Raw genomic sequence first — 21,047 nt, forward strand, 5'->3', positions numbered from 1 at the left:
TGTGGAGCCCAGTGCACTCGCATTCCCAAAATGTTATGTTTGATTGGAAGTGTTGTACTTAATTAGTACGTCCATGATAGGGTGTGATGAGAACGCACCGTTTCATCTTGATACAATACGATGAAAAGACACCTTTGAAAATGTGTGAATGAGTCATACAAAAGACTCCTGAAGACAACCGTTGGTAGGTTGGCAGAACATACGCTCAGAAGTCTCTCCTTGTCTTGTCCCCTTTCCATCAAAAGAAAATGAAGCGTTACATTTCTCCTTTACAAAAACAATCGGCATTTACACTGTGGAAATCGAATGTTTTTCTCGTGAGTACATTCAGACCAACCTGAGGTAATATAATTCGTAATTCATCCGCAATTCAACGATCGTTCCGGGGTAAATTGTTGATTACGCATCGGAAACAGGTAAGTCGTCTTCTGCCGACTTGAACTCCAACATGAAGGATGTGAAGTTGAAACAAATCTTGTCGAAGGATTCAGAATATGCAGATTGGATGATTATTAAAAATAAGAGTGTTTGAGGTATAGTCCTTTCTGTCAAATGCATTCTCACTGAGCTGCAAGCCATTTTGATTCAGAAGCTGCAACGACGGCTGATCTTCTTGTTCACTATATGTCGCTTCGTGGAGACTACATGCAGCTGCACACGAAATCCTGATATTTGAAGGGACATGTAGCTAGTCATCTCATCAAGTGAATCACTAAATGGAGATGAAAAGGTCAAGCGTGCAATCTGGTGATGATGTCCATGAAAAGAAACTTTTCGAGCAAAAAAAAAAAAAAATCTTTTTTAACTCATTACATACGATATACAGGGCAGGAAAGATTGGAAAGAAGCCATCTTCGAAGCGCTTCCTCATGATTCACGATTATTTTCCCAAGGAAAAGCCAGCAAAAACCCATTTGAAGTGTGTCCAAGGGTGTACAGAAGTTAGTTCAAGTTTGAGGACTCGTTTCGCCAATTTTAGCCCAAGGAGTTATCTACCCCAACTCGCACAGCGCAGAGTCATATTTGCGATTTTCCCGGAAACAAATTTTGGGAGTCGACTGGTTAGGAGGTGCATAAGAAAGAAAGAGAAAGTGCAGAGGTTTTATAATGAGATCGCTACGAATCTGCAAAGTAAGGCCAAGATCTGCTTAGTACTTAAACAATATCAAATTGCCAAGCATTGCATTTTCTTTTGTTCATGGACCAATTGTTTTGTCTTCTGTTCACTAAGAATATTTGAACGAGTACTAAATAGAACCATTTATCGTATTGCATTAATATTACCGCTTTAATCCTGAGATATGGACACGAATGACCTCATGCTATTAGGTAAGGCCAATAATAATTGTAAAACCGAACTCTGCTCCTGTTTAGGTCAATAGATTAATGTCGACAAGTTCAACTATCAAACCAACGAACCAACCATGGCCGATATTCAGGAGTTTCCTGATTCGATATTAGGCCGACATTCCTTACCGCTAACACCAAAATCGATTTAGCAATTAGCCCATGGTATTCAATCAACCGATAACACTATCAAAAGATAATGTTCATTTGGGAAAAGAAGAAATGAAGCAATGTAAGGCGACAGGGGCACATTAAAAATGCAGAATTCTGCAACAACCCAGCAAAATGGCATTAAGAACAATGAGAAGAGCATGCGACAAAACCGAGAATTCCGAAACTACAACAAAGTACTACATTTTATTGCCTTTACCTTTGGAGCTTGGATCGCGGATGTAGGACTCTTCACGACAAAGCCAACAACCACTTCATGGTGAGGACGAACGGAAATGATATAAACCAGGTTTGATTATGCTGAAGATATTTTAGTCGAATTGACCAAGACCTAGGCAGTACATGACGGCCAAACTGAAGAAGAACAATCCGGTTCAAGGAGAAATAGTGCTAAGAAAGAGTCTCCATTGAGTATCTTTCGATGGTTGACTGGAATTTTTGTGTCTTCATTCCTAATACATTTCTGCTTCTAGATAGCTATGCTCTGTTTCTCTTCTCGTAGAAAATTCGTACTCGTGTGCTAAGAAAAGAGGGAGTCCCTACCGTGCCACATGTTCCTTTTTCTTTCTCTCTCTCTCTCTCTCTCTCTCTCTCTCTCTCTCTCTCTCTCTCTCTCTCTCTCTCTCTCTCTCTCTCTCTCTCTCTCTCTATCTATATATATATATATATATATAGGGTTAATAAACAAAGTCTTCAAAGGTTGCTTGACCTAAAAGTCTAATAATAAAGGAGCAATATTCCCTTTTTTCTAGCCAAAAGGCCATCTTACATTGAACGCCACTTAAAATGACATGCTCGCAAAAATTGATACTAAACTAATATCATATCATCATGATCCATCTTTAGGAAGAACATGGACATTCATGGAATTTGTGAGACTTTTTCAGGAAGATTGTTTTAAGATTTCCAAGGTTCAAAATTGAAAACTGAAATTTGTAAGAAACAAAAATTTAGTGATTAACGTTTTTTCCCATGTGATTAGTTGGAGATATTTATAGTAAAAAAAAATTGATTGACGTCCCCTGAAAGCTACTTGTCATCTTTGTTTTGCAAATAGTATGGATTAGTAGGCATAATTCATTATGTAAATCTAAATAGCTTCTCAACGTGTCCAACTCAACATGTCAATTTTCACAATGTTAAAAATGATATTATGAACTAAAGTTAGCCAAGTAATACCCAATGCTCGTCTATCCAATAAATGTTAACATTTTGCTTCATCAACTCTAGTTTCTTTCTAATAGGGCTAAGTGCAAAGTTCTCTAGTATAGATAATCCTCAATCTATACCTTCTAGAATTCAAAACTATTCCTATTAAACTTGTTGATTTTCACTTCTTCTATTTTTTGTTTTTTGTTTTTCCCTTCTGTCACCATTGACTTGCTTTAACTCAATTAAGTTTGGCTTTGATACCAATTATCGCAAAAACAAGCAATCAAACAATAAAATTTCAGAATGAGGAAATAAATGGAACATCATATTTATGCGATTTAGTTGGCGGGAATTACGACATGGGGACATCAGCACAAAATGTTCATCATAGATCAAGTGATAAAATAGAAATCATAATTATATTCGAGTCACTTGAGCACTTTCAGTGTTTCTTGACCGCAATTACACCAAATGATTCATAGATTACTATATTTAACCCTCATAATTCCTCGCCGATCTCACAAAAGAATTCATAGGTATCACGACAAGATTTATCAAGTTTAACACTAAAAGTTCATCTTGAATATAATTAATGAAGAAAGCCCTCTTCGTACATGTATTGGAATTTGATCCAAAATAGGAAAATCCGTTTTGGCAAATCCATTCAAACTATGAAACTTACTTGCCTCAAGATTTCATTAAGAGGTAAACTTGAGACATATTCTCAACATGATGCAGCTTTCATATAATTCTATCGTGTTGAAGTTTTTCATCAATTCTTCAAGAAAAGCTTAGGCTTCTCTAGGATTAACATCTCCAAGTTTCCATTTTTTTTTTCAGGCACCATTACAAGTCCCTAGTTTTACACGTGGTAGTTGAAGTTTGTGGCCAAGTTAAAAACCCAAAAGAGATCTCCAACAAATGCAGAGATATATTGCATGTATAAGTCGGTGGATTCAGCCCATAAAATAGGCAAGGCTGTTCGGTCATGTATACAACAGAGACAAACCAATTTTTTTTTTTATTCATAAGCTTATATAATCCTATCTCAATATTCCTTTTCACCCTTTGCTGTGTTTTCCCACAAACACTCATACACCACATTTTCACATCAAAATCCACATCAAATACTATTGGAAAAATATAGCTTCGAATCAATAGAGCAATCAAGTCAGACTTTGAAACTTGATATCTCTTTCTTTAAGCATTTATTTGTCTCACAAAATTGTTAATGGTCACCGGCAAATATCTTCCAAGATACAACAAAGTTCCAAAATAAGAATACTAGATAGCAATTCTAGTATTACTCCAAGGTTTCTTTAGAAAATAATTGAAAAGATGGTTGTAATTTTGGAAAGAAGACCCAACAAGAAAAAATGATCTCAAATTATTCTTCTGGAAAACTAACATGTATATATAAATCGATATGAAAAACATAGGTAACTCTTCTTGAAAAATTGCAAAGTGAACGAATGTATTCTTTCGAAAAAAAAAAGTTGCCCAAATGAACAAAAGTATCCATTTGGAAGAAATTGAAAAATGAACAAATGCAACTCTTCGGAAAGGTTGCAAACTGAATGGGTATCGTTTTCAAAGGTTGTCTTGAAAAGACATAAATAAAAAATTCAGAATAATAAATAAAAATTATTATTTATTTTTTAATAAATAAAATTTCCAATTTTCATAATTTCTGAAAATTCTCAATAAAAAAAAAAAACCTTTGAACTAATTAAAGTTAATAATATAACCAAACGGAATAAAAATAAATAAATAAATAAAAATGGGTTAGTGCTAAGTGTATCTAATAATCACATACTCGTAGGCGGGTCTGGTGGGCTCTAGTTCACACTCAATCTTTTCTTTAGATACACTAAAGAAACCCACACTTATTAATTGGCTTATTTATTCCCACATTTTCTTTCTAAGTGGGACAAGGAAATATACACTTAGTTTGTTTTACAAACAAACTTCCAACAAATACTACTACCAATATCTTACATGATAAGGATAAATAGAAACTAGAAACCAAAGGTCCACTTGCAGACATTACAAATCATAGAACCGAATAGTTGCAATCCAGAACCCATAAAAACAGTGAACTTACATTGTATTATGAAGCAATGCAGAAGAAGATGAATTGGAAGACTTCTTGGAAGAGCTAGTAAATGTGGATAGTTCAGTACTGTAAGTGCTCTGTGGTTCACTTCTTCTGAAGCTGCTGGACGAAACATGCAATGGTTCGAGCATCAAAGATGGAGGCACGATATATGTCGGGATGGGCAACTTTGGTGGGAGAATGGGTGGCGAAGTATCGAAGTTCAAAAAGGTTATCACTTTGCTTATGGGAGGCCGTTCCTTAGGGTCTGGATGAGCACACCAGAGGCCTACAATCATCAAGCGCTCCATCTGTCTCCCATCGAAATTTTCTCCTAACTTTAGATCTACCGCATTTAATAGATTTTCGATTCCATAGAGCTCCCAAACCCATTCCACAAGTTGAATTTGGCCTTGCGATGCCCTGGGTTCGATAGCTCTTCTTCCACATGCTATTTCTAAGAGGACGACTCCAAAACTATAGACATCGGATTCCTTGCTTGCCTTACCTGTATAGATACTTTCAGAGCCAAATATCCCATGGTCCCAGCCAATAGGGTTGTTTGTGACCCTTTGGCATGGTCGACTATCCGAGCCAAGCCAAAATCGCCTAATTTAGCCTCAAATTGTGCATCAAGTAGGATATTGCTAGACTTTATATCCCTGTGCACGACACATTGTTTCAAATCCTCGCGCAAGTATTTCAGCCCTAAGGCGATGCCTTGAGCGATATTGTACCTCTTTTCCCATGGCAGCGGCATTTTATCTTTGAACAAATGAGAGTCTAAGCTACCGTTAGACATGTACTCGTACACAAGGAGGAACTTGTTTCTCTCATGACTCCAACCGATGAGCTCCACCAAATTTTTGTGCCTGAGATGTCTAATTGTCTTCACTTCGGTGGCATACTCCTTGACGCCTTGTTTGGACTCTGGAGTGATCTTCTTGATGGCGACGTGGGAATTTGTATCAGCGAGGTGGCCTTCATAGACTCCTCCGAAACCCCCTTCCCCAAGCAACCGAGTATTCGCAAAGTTGTTAGTGGCGACGGCCAAGACATTATAGGAGTACTCCTTGGGTCCCCTTGACTGTTCAAATCCTTCGTCAATTCCTGGAGCATCTTCTTCTTCTTCTCCACTCGATCATTTCTATTTCTCTTTAGCTTATAACCATACCAGCCAAATCCTGCAACAAGGATAATAAGCACCAAAGAGCTTAAGCCTAAAATAGCCCCCTTCACCCAGGACTTACTCTTTTTCCCTCGTGTTGGTGTGCCAACGGGAGTCACATTGGTCGTGCCATTTACATCGTCAAGGATTTGTAGACTAGAGTTGAATTCCCATGAGAAAATTGTATGAGCCTCAAACAACTGCCCTGTCGTTGCTGAGAAACCGAAGACCACCCATTCCGGCAAGTACTCTGTCAGATTGACTGGCTGATAGTAAAGGCTGGTATAATTGTCATCATCATCTCGGAAAACAACACTCAAGTTCATTGCTGTAGAATTGTATGTGACCCGAGCAAGTAGGTGTTGACCATGGAGTATCTTGTCATCCATCCATGAGACACAAGTATTACTGACGGAAGCCAGGCTGTTTACATCGATACCGACATGATTACAGAGCGGATCCCATGTATTTGATGAATGGTCATAGAAAGTATCAAACTCTACCGCAACAAATGCAGTACTAGAGTTGGTAGAGTTTGGACTCGGACCTGTGAGGCCTAGATGGCCTCCTTTTGATTGTTCAGGGATTTGCGATCCATTGGGAGCGAGAAAGAATGCCAGTCCATCAGCATGAGAAAGGTTCGTACTGGAATTGATAGAGAAAGTAAACTGGCTGACGAAATCTGCCACATTCCCTGATGACCTATCCCACAGGTGCATGGGTTGATGATAGAGAGCTCGACCGACTAACGCAGCGCCGTTCTCTGTTGTATCGAGTAAAGAAAGTCCCATTTTGGAGTCCTGCGGGCCCGCTTTGCCCTGGAATGATATGTCTGATTGGAAGGATGTGAGGTTGAAACAAATATTGTGGAAGGATTCAGAATTTGCAGATCGAATGATTATTAAAAAGAAGACTGTTTGTGCTAGAGCCCTTTCTGTCCAATGCAATCTCACTGAGCTGCGAGCCATCGACATTCAGAAACTGCAAAGACGGCTGATCTCCTTGTTCACTATATTTCTCTTCGTGGAAACTGCATGCAGCTGCACGTGTAATCCTGATATTTGAAGGAACATGTAGCTAGTCATCTCATCAAGTGAATCACTAAATGGAGATGAAAAGGTCCAGCGCGCAATCTGGTGATGATGTCCATGAAAAGAAACTGTTCGAGCAAAAAAAAAATCTTTTTTAACTCATTACATACGATATGCAGGGCAGGCAAAGATTGGAAAGAAGCCATCTTCGAAGCGCTTCCTCATGATTCACGATTATTTTCCCAAGGAAAAGCCAGCAAAAACCCATTTGAAGCGCGTCGAAGGGTGTACAGAAGTTAGTTCAAGTTCGAGCACTCCTTTAACCAATTTTAGCACAAGGAGTCATCTACCCCAACTCACACGGCGCAGAGCCATATTTGCGATTTTCCCGGAAACAAATTTTGGGAGTCGGGTGGTTAGGAGGTGCATAAGAAAGAAAAAGTGCAGAGGTTTTATGATGAGATCGCTACGAATCTGCAAAGTAAGACCAAGATCTGCCTAGTACTTAAACAACATCAAATTGCCAAGCATTGCATTTTCTTTTGTTCATGGACTAATTGTTTTTTTTTTTTTTGATGCTGAGCATCCGGCGTAGTTCACCGGGCCTAGCTCACCTTTGGGAGCACAGCACGGGGACTCATGGACTAATTGTTTCATCTTCTGTTCACTAAGAATATTGGAACAAAAACTAAATAGAACCATTTATCGTATTTCATTCATATTACCGCTTTAATCCTTGAGATATGGACATGAATGACCCATGTTCTTTGGTAAGGCCAATAATAATTGTAAAACCGAACTCTGCTCCTGTTTAGGTCACTAGATTAATGTCGACAAGTTCAACTATCGAACTAACGAACCAACCATGACCGATATTCAGGAGTTTCCGGATTCAATATTAGGCTCACATTCCTTACCGCTAACACCAAAATCGATTTAGAAGTTAGCCCATGGTACTCGATCAACCGGTGACACTATCAAACAGATAATGTCTACTTTGGAAAAGAAGAAATGAAACAATGTAAGGCGACAGGGGCACATTAAAAATGCAGAATTCTGCAACAACCCAGCAAAAATGGCATTAAGAACAAAGAGAAGCATGGGACAAAACTGAGAATTCCGAAACTAGAACAAAGTATTTCTTTTGTTGCCTTTACCTTTGGAGCTTGGATCGCGGAGGTAGGACTCGTCACAACAAAGCCAACGACCGCTTCACGGCAAGGACGAACAGAAATGATATGAACCAGGTTTGATTATGCGGAAGATATTTTAGTCGAATTGACGAAAACCTAGGCAGTACATGACGGTCAAACTGGAGAAGAACAAGTCCTCCTTAAGGAAAAGGGATAGTGCTAAGGAAAGTGACTCCATTGGGCATTATTCGATGGTTGACTGGAATTTTGAGTCTGCATTCCGAGAAAATATTGGGTGGTCTTGGACCGCCACGTCAGCGTGGTCCCGGACCACTCACGCGGCGCCCGTGTATGGGAGGACAAAAGAGAGAAAGAGGAGAGAGAACGTCAGAGAAGTAGGCCCGGTTTCAGTCCTTTGTTCCCCACCCCATACACGTGGCATTGCGTGAGTGATCCGGGACCACGCTGACGTGATGGTCCGGACCACCCAATATTTTCCCGTCCTGCATTCCTAGTACATTTCTCCTTCTAGATAGCTACGTTCTTTTTTTTCTTCTCCACTCGTGTGCTGACAAAAGAGGGAATCCTAACCGTGCCACGCGTTTCCCAACGGACCACATGTTCCTTTTTTTGTTTTTCACTTTTCATAGGGTTAATAAACGAAGACTTCCAGGGTTGCTTGACCTGACCTTAAAAAAAAAAGGTTGCTTGACCTAAAAGTCTAACGATAAAAGGATCAATATTGCCTTTTCCTAGCCAAAAGGCCATCTTGCATTGAACACCACTTAAAATGACATACTGGCAAAAATGGATAATAAACTGGTACAATATCATCACGATCCATCTCGAGGAAGAACGTGGACATACATGGAATTTGTGGACTTTTTTGGGAAGTTTGTTTTAAGATATAAAAGGTTCAAATTGAAAATTGAAGTTTGCAACATATAAAAAATTTGTTACTGAGGTATTTTCCCATGTGATCAATTGAAGAGATTTAAAGAGGAAAAAAATGATTGACATCTCCTAAAAGCAACATGTCATCTTTGTTTTATATAATGGCATGGATTAGTAGACATAATTTATTAGGTAAATCTAGCTTCTCAATGTATTTGAATCAATGTGTCAATTTTCATAATGTTAAATACAATGTTACAAGCTAAAGTTAGCCACACCTAATCTTTGTCTATTTATCAACTCCCAATTAGTTTGCTTTATTGACTCTGGTTTTGTTCCAACATGGCTAAGTGCAAGATTTCTCTAGTATAGATGATCCTCCATCTATATCTTCTAGAAATTAAAACTATTCCTATTGAACTTGTTGATTTTCACTCTCTTTTTTTCCCCTTTTGTTGCCATCGATTTGCTTTAACTCAATTGAGTTTGGCTTTGATACCAATTATTGCAAAAACAAGCGATCAAGCAATAAAATTTAAAAATGAGAAAATAAATGGAACATCATATCTACGTGATTCAATTAGTAGGACTTATTGAATGAGGACTGCAGCACAAGATTTTATGATAGGTCAATAGATAAACTAGAGATCATAATTATACTTGAGTCATTAGGTGTTTCCCAACCCAAAAAATTACACCAAATAATTCACATAGAACAATATTTAACCCTCATAATTTCTTGCCAATCATATTGATACCTAAATTTTGCCTAAACATTTATGATTAAATTGCATAGAAATTTAAAGATTAATTCGACCTTAATAAAAAAAGATTTTCACATCACATAGGCATCAATATTATTTGCATAGACTAATTTTTATTTTTATTTATTTTACTACATTTCGTATAAATATGTATTAAATTAAAAATTAATTATTAATTTTTTTAAAGAAAAAACACAAACGCCCACGGGGGCTCGGGTTTCTCTTACCTCATGCGGGCCTGGGCCCAACTCACCCAGCTCATTTCCCCAGACCCTTCCTCTTCTCTCCTCCTCCCTCCTTCCTCATGCAACCAAGGACAAGAGAGCAGACGGCGCAGAGTGGCAAAGAAGCAGAGCAGCGCAACATGACCGGGGTAGGCGGGCGACGTGACTAGAGCAACTCGCCGGCGGCAGCCCCCTGCCCCACGTACGGTCGAACGAGTCGTCCGACCCCCATAAAAGGAGAAACGCGGGGGGTGGTTCCGGTTCGAAGGGGAGGTTTTCGGAGAGAAGGAGAGAGGGAACCGAGAGAGAGGACCCGAGTCGGTGAGAGTCGGCCGAGAAAGAGACAGCGAGAGCTGGGTAGGGCCGCCTCCGGCGATTAGCTCGCTACCCCTTTTTCTGCCCTGCTTTCTTCGGTCATAGCCCAATTGCGGCGAGAGGCTTGCCGTCGCTCACGTACACTTAATCCCAAGCGTCGTCAAGCCTTCCCCGGTCGGTCACTGCCGGGTGCCGCTTGTGGTCTCGTGTCGACCGTGGTTGCGTTTGCGTATTCGAGCCTTAATCAGCTCGGTTCTTCTCTCCCGTCGGCCCGCCGGTCTCACCGTGCCGCCCGCGAGGTTCCCTGTTGCCTCACTGCCTCGACGCCGTCTCCGCCTTGCTTTTGCCCGCGCTCGGAGTGCCTTGCCCGCGACGCCCGCACCCAGACCCGCGATGCTCCTTGTTGCCTCGTCGCCGTCGTGCCGCTCCCGGTGTCCTCGCCGGCGATTCCCCCAAAACCAGCAGCCAAGATTTCCCTTTTTTTCTTTAAAAAAAAAAAAAAAAATTATTAGGTATTGTTGCTTTACTTCATTAGGCAAGTTTAGGTTTTTTCTGTATTTTTTAATTATTATCTCTTTATATGTTGTTTTCTTTGATTGAAATACCTATCTATGCATAATTGAAAATCTCAATATATCATCTGATTCGTAATTGCGCCAGGATTTTTTATTTCATCTATAAAGCTTTAGATGAAATATATGATCAAGTGAAAATAAAATTGATATTTTGATCTTTAAAGTTTAAGATCAATTTATTGATTTTACTAGCGAAATATTATCCCTTGATCTGAACTGTGATATATATATATTTGGTAATTTTGAATGGACTTGATTGCTTTATTTATCTTGAAATATGCCTTAGTTAGAATATTGCATGTTTTAGGGTTATTTGCATATTTAGGCTAAGTATTCTATTTATAATAAATTTTCGAAAAAAAAATCAAAACTCAAATAAATCAATTTAGATTGCTAGATTTTAATTTGGATTGCATGTTTAATTATTTGGCAATTATTAATTTCGAAAATTAATAATAAAAAATCATCATGCATATGTCATGTAGAATTATGGCATATTTTGTACGTCATTGCATATTAGGGTTAAATTGCACTTAGTTTAATTTTAGATAATATTTTTTTCATAATTTATTATAAGTTTAGGTATTTTTAGATATATTGCATTTTAGGATTATTTTGGTTAAGATAATATTTTAGTTGAAATTAGGATTTGGCTCAACCTAATTCCTAATATAAATTAAATAGGATCTTAATTTAGTTAGGTAATTTTCACATTTCACCAAATTTGAATTTCATGAAAAATACAAAAAAAAATGTCATAGGCTAAATTAGTTTTATTATTTAGGATAAAATGCATTCTTTTTGGAAAAAGAAAAATGTCATATGCACGTCATTAGGGTTAGATTCACTGAAATGCTCATTTAATTATAAATTACATGTCATTAGAATTATGTTATTTAGTTAATATTGCACTGCATATTGCATGATTTTCATTAATTAAGTGAAAACAAAAAAAGAAATTGCATGTTAATTAGAAACCGTTGATGTGAATTTTAATTTAACATTAACTTTGAGATAAGTTTTTGTAATTTATTTATTGTTTATCTAGATGTTAAATTGATGGATTGCGTACCCGCATGAATTATCTCACATGTTAGGGAAATATATTTAAAATTGATTTAAGTTGCCTGCAAAAACATTTTTGAAAATAAAAGAATTGTAACAAAAGGACATTAGAAAAATGGAGCTTTAGTTCCTTTCGGGAAAGGTCTAGAGTTCGAATCTCTGCGTCGTCTGCCTTGTTGGAAAGGAACTCACGACTTGTCCGGGGCAGAAAGGGTGATGGTGACTCTCCTGCTCCTCTAGGGTTTACTCCGCCGCGAAACGGCGCACGGAGGTTCTCTGGGTACCAAAAAAAAAAAAAAAAATCTAGTGTAACCAAGTCCCCGTACCCATAGTCTCTGGTTTGTAGGAGTAAAGTAAACTCATGTTACTTTACTCGGGTTTCTAATAGACTCACCGAAAATAGATTAGTGGCGACTCCTAAAAAAAATATATCTACATGTTAAGAATTTGAACATAAGTAGCGAATTGATATGGGTTTGGGAGAACCCGAGTTAAGTCTAAACTTAATAAGCCATTAGCCAAATTTTAGGTGGTTCACCCGAAATTTTGGTTGCGACATTTCTTTTAAAAATGCCTGAAAAGTATTTCAAAATAATCAAACCTCAAAGCTTAAATAAGATTAGGTAATGTAAGGTATTAATTAATTGACTGATATAATCAAGTTTTCGATTCTAATTTTTCAATTTCGTAAGAGTAAAGTATTTCTCTTAATACTTTACATAGATTTCTAATCGACCAATCACAAATCAATTAGAGGTGACTTTTATGAAGATGATTTGTAGGTTAGACTTGGTCCATAAGTCACGAATTAGTGGGCTTAGAAGAGCTCTGGCTAAACCTAGACTTAGCAAGCCATTAGTATCCATGCCCATGGGAGTGTTCAAAGAGGTCGTGACAAATCTCACGAAAGAATTCACTTTTATCACTACAAGATTTATGAAGTTGAATATTGAAAGCTCATCTCGAATACAATTCGTGCACAAGGTCCACTTCTTATATGTACTACAATTTGAATTTGATCCAAAATAGGAAAATCCCTTTTGAGAATCCCACTCAGATTATAAAACCTACTTGCCTAAGGATTTCGGGGTTAAACTTGAGACCTGTATTCAAGATGACGCAGCTTTCTCATAATTCCGCCGTGTTGAATTTTTCCACCAATTCTCCAAGAAAAGCTTAGGCTCCTCTAGGATTAACATCTCCAAGATCCTAGTTTTATAGGTGGTAGTTGAAGTTTGTGGCCAAGTTAAAAGCCCGAAAAAGATCTCCGACAAACGAAGAGATATGTTGCGTGTATAAGTCGATGGATTCAGCCCATAAATAGGGAATGCCGTTCGGTCATGTATACAACAGAGACCAACCAAATTTTTTTTATTCATAAGCTTGTAATCCTTTCTCAATATTCCTTTTCACCCTTTGCTGTGTTGTCCCAAAACACTCATACACGCATTGTCACATCAAAATCCATATCAAATACTACCACGGATATCTCACATAATATGGAGCAAACAGAGACTGTAAACTAAAGGTCTGCTTGCATATCTTACAAATCATAGAACTAAATTGTTGCAATTCAGAACCCATATAAATAGTGAACTCACACTGTGCTTCGAAGCAATGCAGAAGAAGATAAATTGAAAGACTTCTAGGAAGAGCTAGTAAATGCAGACAGTTCAGTACGTAAGCGCTCGGTGGTTCGCTACTTTTGAAGCTAATGGACATGACATGCGACCATTCGGGCGTCAAAGATGAAGGCACGACATATGTTGAGATGGGCAACTTTGATGGGAGAATGGGTGGGGAAGCATCAAAGTTCAAAAAGGTTATCGCTTTGCTTATGGGAGGCTGTTCCTTAGGGTCTGGATGAGCACATTAGAGGCCTACAATTATCAAGCACTCCAATTGTCTCACGTCAAAATTTACATTGAACTTCGGATCTGCTGCATCAAATAACTTTCCGATTCCATAAAGGTCTCAGACCCATTCCATGAGTTGAATCTGGTGCTCTCGGTTCGATAGCTCTTCTTCCACATGCCTTGCATGTATAGATACATTCAGGGGCCAAATATCCCATGTCTCGGCCAATATGGTTGTTTGTGATCCTTTGGTGTGATCAACTATCTGAGCTAGGCCAAAATTGCCCAATTTAGCCTTGAATTGTGCATCAAGTAGGGTATTAATAGACTTTATATCCCTATGCACGACACATTGTTTGTTGCCATGGTCAACACGCCATAGGAGTATTTCTTGGGTCCTGTCGACTGTTCAAATCCTTCATCAATTGATTGAAAATCATCTTCTTCTCCATTTGGACCATTTCTATTTCTCCTTGGCCAATAACGGTACCAGCCAAATCCTGCAACGAGGAGAACCAAGACAGAAGAGCGTAAACCTAAGATAGCTCATACCCATGACCTGTTCTTTTTTCTTTGAATCGTACCACCCGTTGGTGTGTCGGGGACTTGAAGAGTGGAACTGAAATTCAATAAGAAAATAGTATGAGACTCGAAATATGTTCCCGTTGCAGCTGAGAAACCGAAATTTACCCATTCTGGCAAGTTGTCCGTCAGATGGGCTAGATGATAGTGGAGGTTGGTTGAATTATTACTAGAATCTGCGAAAACAACACTCAAAATTCTTTTCCGTAGAATTAAATGTCACCTGAGCATGAAGTTGTTCACCGTTGAGTATGCTGTACTTTACCCACGGGACACAAGCGTGATGGACAGAAACCAAGCTATCTACATCGATACCAACATGATAACAGCCTGGATCCAGTCCATTATTTGTGAAAGTATCGAACTCTACTGCAACAAATGCAAGACCGGAGTTGGTAGAGTTCGTGAGGCCTAGAGAACCTCCTTTTGAGCCTTCAGGAATCTGTGATCCATGGGGGCGAGAAAAAGCCAATCCATCAGCAAATTCCGTGCGGCTCTTAGAATCGATAGCAAAAGTAAATCTACTGGTGAAATCTACCACATTCCCTGTTGACCTATCCCACAGGTGCATGGATTGATCATAGAGAGCTCGACCGACTATTTCATTCCCCCTCATGGCTGCCTTGACTAAAGAACGTTCCATCGTGGAGCCCAGTGCACTCGCATTGCCCCGGAATGTTATGTTTGATTGGAAGGATGTGAATCATTAATTGGGGATGAAAAGGTCAAGCGCGCAATCTGGCGATGATGTCCATGAAAAGAAAATGTTTGAACAAAAAAATCTTTTTTAACTCATTAGATACGATATGCGGGGCAGGAAAGATTTGAAAGAAGCCATCTTCTAAGCGCTTCATCACGATTCGCGATCATTTTCACAGGAAAAGCCAGCAAAAACCCATTTCAAGTGTGTCCAAGGGTGTACAGAAGTTAGTTCAAGTTCGAGGACTCGTTTCGCCAATTATAGTCCAAGGAGTCATCTACCCCAACTTGCACAGCGCAGAGTCATATTCGCGAATTTCCCGGAAACAAATTTTGGGAGTCGTCTGGTTAGGAGGTGCATAAGAAAGAAAGAGAGAGTGCAGAGGTTTTATAATGAGATCACTACGAATCTGCAAAGTAAGGACAAGATCTGCTTAGTACTTAAACAATATCAAATTGCCAAGCATTGCATTTTCTTTTGTTCATGGACCAAATGTTTCGGTCTTCTGTTCACTAAGAATATTTGCACAAGTACTAAATAGAACCATTTATCGTATTGCATTAATATTACCGCTTTAATCCTGAGATATGGACATGAATGACCTCATGCTATTAGGTAAGGCCAATAATAATTGTAAAACCGAACTCTGCTCCTGTTTAGGTCAATAGATTAATGTCGACAAGTTCAACTATCGAACCAACGAACCAACCATGGCCGATATTCAGGAGTTTCCTGATTCAATATTAGGCCGGCCGACATTCCTTACCGCTAACACAAAAATCAATTTATGGTGTGCATGGAAACGCTCCAAAGAAACGTTTCTGGAACACCTCTGTACGGATTTTGTTCCCGGGAACAAAAAAAGAACAGAAACGCGTTTGGTTGCGTTTCTGTTCTTTTTTTGTTTTTTTTGTTCTCGGAACAAAATTGGAGTAAAAAAAAGAAACACAAAAAAGTTGTTTCTTGAGAAAAGAAACACTTCTTCGAAGGCAAAAAAGAACAAAAACGAAAAGAACAAAAAACAAAACCGAAACAAAATTGGAGCAAAAAGAACACACTGGCTGAAGCTTCTCCTTCGTGCGTGCTCGTGCTCTCGGCTGAAGCTTCGTTCTCGTGCTCTCCCTTTTCCGGCGTCTCTCCCATCTCTCCGGCGGCTCCCACTCGGCTGACTCTCCGGCGACTCCTCACTCCGGCGACTCACCGGCTGAAGCTTCCGAATCCAGGTACGTTTCTGGTGCTCCTCCTTCTCCGGTCGACGATGGGCTTCGGCGCGGCAGATCTGGGACGCTTGCTTGAGGCTGCCGACAGCAGATCTGGGACGGCTCGCTCGAGCCTCAAGCAAGCGTTGCTCGCCCAGATCTACCGCAGATCTGGGATGGCTGCTCGCTCTCGAGCGAGCTCTCTGCCAGCTCGAGCTCGAGCCGCAGCTCGCTCGAGCAGCATCTCGAGCGAGGCTCGAGCGAGCTGCAGCTGCAGCTGCTCGAGCAGCAGCTCCAGCGAGCAGTAGCTCAAGCTGGTAGAGCTGCTCGAGCAGCAGCTCCAGTGAGCTGCATTAGATAGTTTTTTAGTCCAAAATGCTATCTTCTGTTTGAAAAATTCATTTCAAATCGTTATATTTGTTTCCGGTATCTATAATGTCCAGTGACTGTGAGTATGCGATCTTCAATAGTAACTCGAATATTATAGAATGAGTTGCTATTCTGGATAATTGGTTCTGAATCACATGAATATGTGTGTGTGTGTGTGTGTGTGAGGGCCAGTTACAATGTATTCAAGTTAAGAGGTCGTGGTGGTAATCATCTTTTGGTCCTTTAACGTCGAAGGATTGTTGTTAGAAATGAAATTTTACTGCAATTAACAACTCTCTTGCATTTTGATTTTGATTAATGCTATTTGCTGCCGATACATCCGGCAGGCTTAAGTATTTTAATTTTGATTCTCAGTGACGAGTTTGAGGCCAAAGAGTGCAGTGAAAGTCACCAAAGATTAAGATGATGATTTGTGGGGATCCATAGCGGCACCGGTTCCAAAGAGCGCCTCGAAACCTGACTGTAAAACCTGCCGTAACAACGGATGACGATCCATGGGCTGCCATAGCCACTCCTCCACCTACCACCACTGCCAAGCCTTTATCGTCCAGTAGAATCTGAGGAGCTAAACCCACCGCTCCAAAATTGGGCGCACAGAATAAACCGGACATCGTCATCCGAAGTGTAAATCAGACAAATCAAGAAACTGTTATAGATAAAGCCAAATATTTGTTTTTAGGGGCTTTTTTGTCTTTTCTATTAGATTTCCTTTTAGGTTAAAAGTGTTACCTATATATTAGCGATGGCAAAACCCTAGCCGTCAAGACGCTGAAAAAAGGAAATAGAGAGGCAAGAAAAAGAGAGAAGAAAAAAGTGAGTTTTTTCTTGATGAGAGTTCTCAATCTCTTTGTGCCCTGATCTTGAGAGAAGATCGTCGTTGTATTCCAACTTTTCCAAAGTCTAGTGGATTCGCAGAGTGCCTCTGCGCGGAGACGTAGCCCAAGTTTGGGTGAACTTCGATAACAAATTTTCTGGCGTGTTCATCTGATTCTGCTATTTTATTACTATATTCTGTCTGGTGAATTGTTTGCGAGTGTTATTTTTCTGGAATCGACGTGCGATTTCGTAACAACTGGTATCAGAGCCTAGGTTGGCTAATCGAGAACATCGAGGGTTTTCGGTGACGTTCGATTGAAAGCAAACAGGATGGCAGAAGATAAAATCAGAATCGATAAGTTCAGTGGAGAGGATTTCGGATGGTGGAAACTACAAATAGAGGATTATCTTTATCAAAAAGATCTCTATGCACCACTTGAGGGTTGGAAACCCGAGATAGCGGAAGTGGATCCGACAGCAGAAGCCGGATGGAAAATTCTTGATCGAAAGGCATTAGGTGTGATTCGTCTAGGGTTGACGAAAAAGACAGGATACCACATCGCGAAAGCAAAAACTGCAAAAGAAGCCATGGATATTCTAACGAATATTTTTGAGAAGCCATCCACATCAAATCAGGTATTTTTGCTGAAGAAACTGGTTAATATGAAGTTATCGATAGAGGTTCCGTGGCGAGCATATTAATAGTTTCACGCAGTCACGGGTCAATTGGAATCCGCAGGCATAAATTTAGATATGAAGCTTCAAGCTTTATTATTTTTATGTTCTCTTCCAAAAAGCTACAATACCGCAGTGCAGGGAATTTCGAGCACCATGAAGGATGATTTAACTCTTGATGATGCTGTGAGTAGTATCATGGATGAAGAGATGCGAAGGAAAGTCTCAGGTGGAGATAATTTTTCTGCATCTACATCTTCAACGGCACTTGCAGTGGAGAACCATGGAAGAAGTAAAAGTAGAGGAATTTCAGCGGTCGTGGCAGATCACAATCAAAGGGTAAGAGACAGGTTGCAAAAGATGAGTGTTGGTTTTGTCACAAAACCGGACACCGGAGGTTTCAGTGTGAAGCCTACAAAAAGAAGCAGCAAGATGAGAATCAAGGTGCTAATGTAGTTAGCGATAAATCTTTGCTAGATAACTTGTGTTTGTCTCGGGGTTTGACTTGACAACAGATAAATGGTTTATTGATTCTGGCGCTTCTTTTCATTGCACCTCGCAAAGAGACATATTTGATGATTATGCCGTGGAGATTTTGGACAAGTGGTTGTGGGAAACGGCCACATGTGTCCAATTGTTGGGAAAGGAACTGTGACGTGAACATCTCGGGTGGAGGACGTCTAGTTTTGCGTGAAACTAGGCATATTCCAGAATTAAAGAAAAATCTGATTTCAACTAGTAAACTTGACCAAGAAGGTTTGGTAATAACCTTTGGTTGCGGAGAGTGGAAGATAACCTCAGGGGTAAGAGTAGTAGCAAAGGGAAAGCGTACGGGTACACTTTACCTTCTCCGAGGAGACAATATCAGTGATATGGTTGCAACTACAATGGCTACAGGTAATTTATCTACTCTTTGGCATTATCGTTTAGGATATCTTGGTGAAAAAGGTGTAAAGCAGTTACACTCGAGGAAATTACTTCCGGGTTTACAAAAAGTTGAGTTAGATTTTTGTGAGAGTTGCATTTATGGAAAACAGAAGGCTGTTAGTTTTCAATTGAATGGGCGACAAAATAAAGGCCGAAGCTAAAGTTGGTTCATACCGATGTATGGGGACTGCTCAAGAACTCTCTTATGGTGGTAAGAGATATTTTGTCACATTCATTGATGATGCAACAAGAAAGACTTGGGTCTATGCTCTTAAAGAAAAATCAGAAGTATTCGGGATGTTCAGAATGTGGAAGACCATGGTAGAAAAAGAAACAGGTTATCAGATTAAAGCTTTGAAATCTGATAATGGTGGTGAATACACAAGTAAAGAATTTGCAAATTATTTGAGCCGAGAAGGCATACACGGGCTAAAAACTGTTCCTAGAACTCCTCAAGAGAATGGTGTAGCTGAAAGAATGAACAGAACTATTCTAGAACGTGCGAGATGCATGAGACTACACGCGGGTCTCCCGCTACACTTATGGGCCGCTACAGTTGATGCAGCTGTTTATCTTATCAACAGAAGTCCATCTAGTGCCTTGGATGGAGAAATACCACAAGAGCGGTGGTCAGGTAAGAAGATTAATTATTCACATCTAAAGGTGTTTGGTTGTATTGCATATGCTTTAATTGACAGGGAGGATAGAAAAAAGCTTGATGCTAAGTCCCGAGTGCGTCTTTATCGGATACGGTGGCGACGAGTATGGCTATAGACTTTGGGATTATGAGAATAACAAAGTCATCCGCAGTCGCAATGTGGTATTCCATGAAGAAAAGATGTACAAGGATCGTCGAGACGAGACGAGCATGAGAAGGTAGTACAACCAGTATGTTGAATTAGACATAATGCCCGTGAAGATATTTCCAATAGATCGAAGTTCACTTGAAAGAGAGGTTCAAGATGAGCCTATTATTGGTGAAGAGGTAGTTCAAGAAGAACGCAGTGATTTGGAGCAAATGAATGACCCTGAAGTACCTGTCTTGAGAAGGTCTACACGTGTGAGAAAGCCAAAGGTAATTTTTGATCCATCTGCTAATACTGTTTTGAGCCATGTCTTATATACGATTCGGGGAAACCGGAGACTTACGATGAGGCAAAGGCGGACACGTCTCACTTGCGGTGGGAGTGTGCTATGAAAGACGAGATGAGCTCGTTACTTCGTAACAAAACTTGGGAGTTGACCAAGTTGCCCACAGTAAAAAAAGCTTTATTAAACAAATGGGTGTACGGGGTTAAGAATGAAGCAGATGGTAGTATTAGATACAAGGCGAGACTTGTAGTCAAGGGCTTTTCTCAAAAAGAAGGGATCGACTACTCCGAGATATTTTCACCTGTAGTGAAAATGACATCAATTAGAGTTCTGCTAAGTATAGTTGCGGTGGAGGATCTTCATCTTGAGCGGTTAGACGTAAAAACAGCGTTTTTACATGGTGACTTAGATGAAGAATTATACATGGCACAACCTAAGGGTTTTGAAGTCAAAGGTAAGGAGCACATGGTATGTCGCTTGAAAAAGCTTGTATGGCTTGAAACAAGCTCCGCGGCAATGGTACTTAAAATTTGATGGTTTCATGCAAAAAAGGATTTGCACACTTGTGAGTCCGATCACCGTGTTTATTTTCGTAAATATGATGATGGTGACATTGTGTATCTATCTTTATATGTGGATGACATGCTTGTGGCTAGTTCCAATATGAAGAGAATCGTAGAAGTGAAGAAGATGTTATCATCACAGTTTGCTATGAAAGACTTGGGAGAGGCCAAGAATATTTTAGGCATGAAAATCATCAGAGACAGGGAAAATAAGAAATTATGGTTGTCGCAGGAAGACTATGTGAACAAGGTGTTAAAGAGATTTAACATGGACAAGGCAAAACCGGTTGCAAATCCTCTAGCGAGTCACTTC

At 39.6% G+C, this 21,047-nt stretch overlaps 1 protein-coding gene and 1 pseudogene across 1 annotated transcript; both read right to left on the reverse strand.

Annotated features, from left to right (window-relative positions):
• Positions 1-4,611: 4,611 nt before the first annotated feature.
• Positions 4,612-6,652, reverse strand: LOC120295950 (annotated as a pseudogene).
• A 7,506-nt stretch (positions 6,653-14,158) lies between these two features.
• On the reverse strand, positions 14,159-14,988 carry LOC104430266 (lectin-related protein-like). The gene is made up of 2 exons (XM_039317577.1): positions 14,596-14,988; positions 14,159-14,290 (listed from the first exon to the last, which is right to left on the reverse strand). The coding sequence occupies exons 1-2, from the start codon at positions 14,986-14,988 to the stop codon at positions 14,159-14,161; spliced, it is 525 nt and encodes a 174-aa protein (XP_039173511.1).
• Positions 14,989-21,047: the final 6,059 nt, after the last annotated feature.

The sequence above is a fragment of the Eucalyptus grandis genome, chromosome 7 (genome assembly GCF_016545825.1).
Source record: "Eucalyptus grandis isolate ANBG69807.140 chromosome 7, ASM1654582v1, whole genome shotgun sequence".
Lineage (NCBI taxonomy): Eukaryota > Viridiplantae > Streptophyta > Magnoliopsida > Myrtales > Myrtaceae > Eucalyptus > Eucalyptus grandis.

Coding starts and splice junctions, on each gene's coding strand:
- LOC104430266 (XM_039317577.1), bottom strand. CDS start 14,988: ATGAGGGGGAATGAAATAGTCGGTCGAGCTCTCTATGATCAATCCATG. Junction 14,291..14,595: donor GTGAACAACTTCATGCTCAG/GTGACATTTAAT, acceptor TCCTCGTTGCAG/GATTTGGCTGGTACCGTTAT.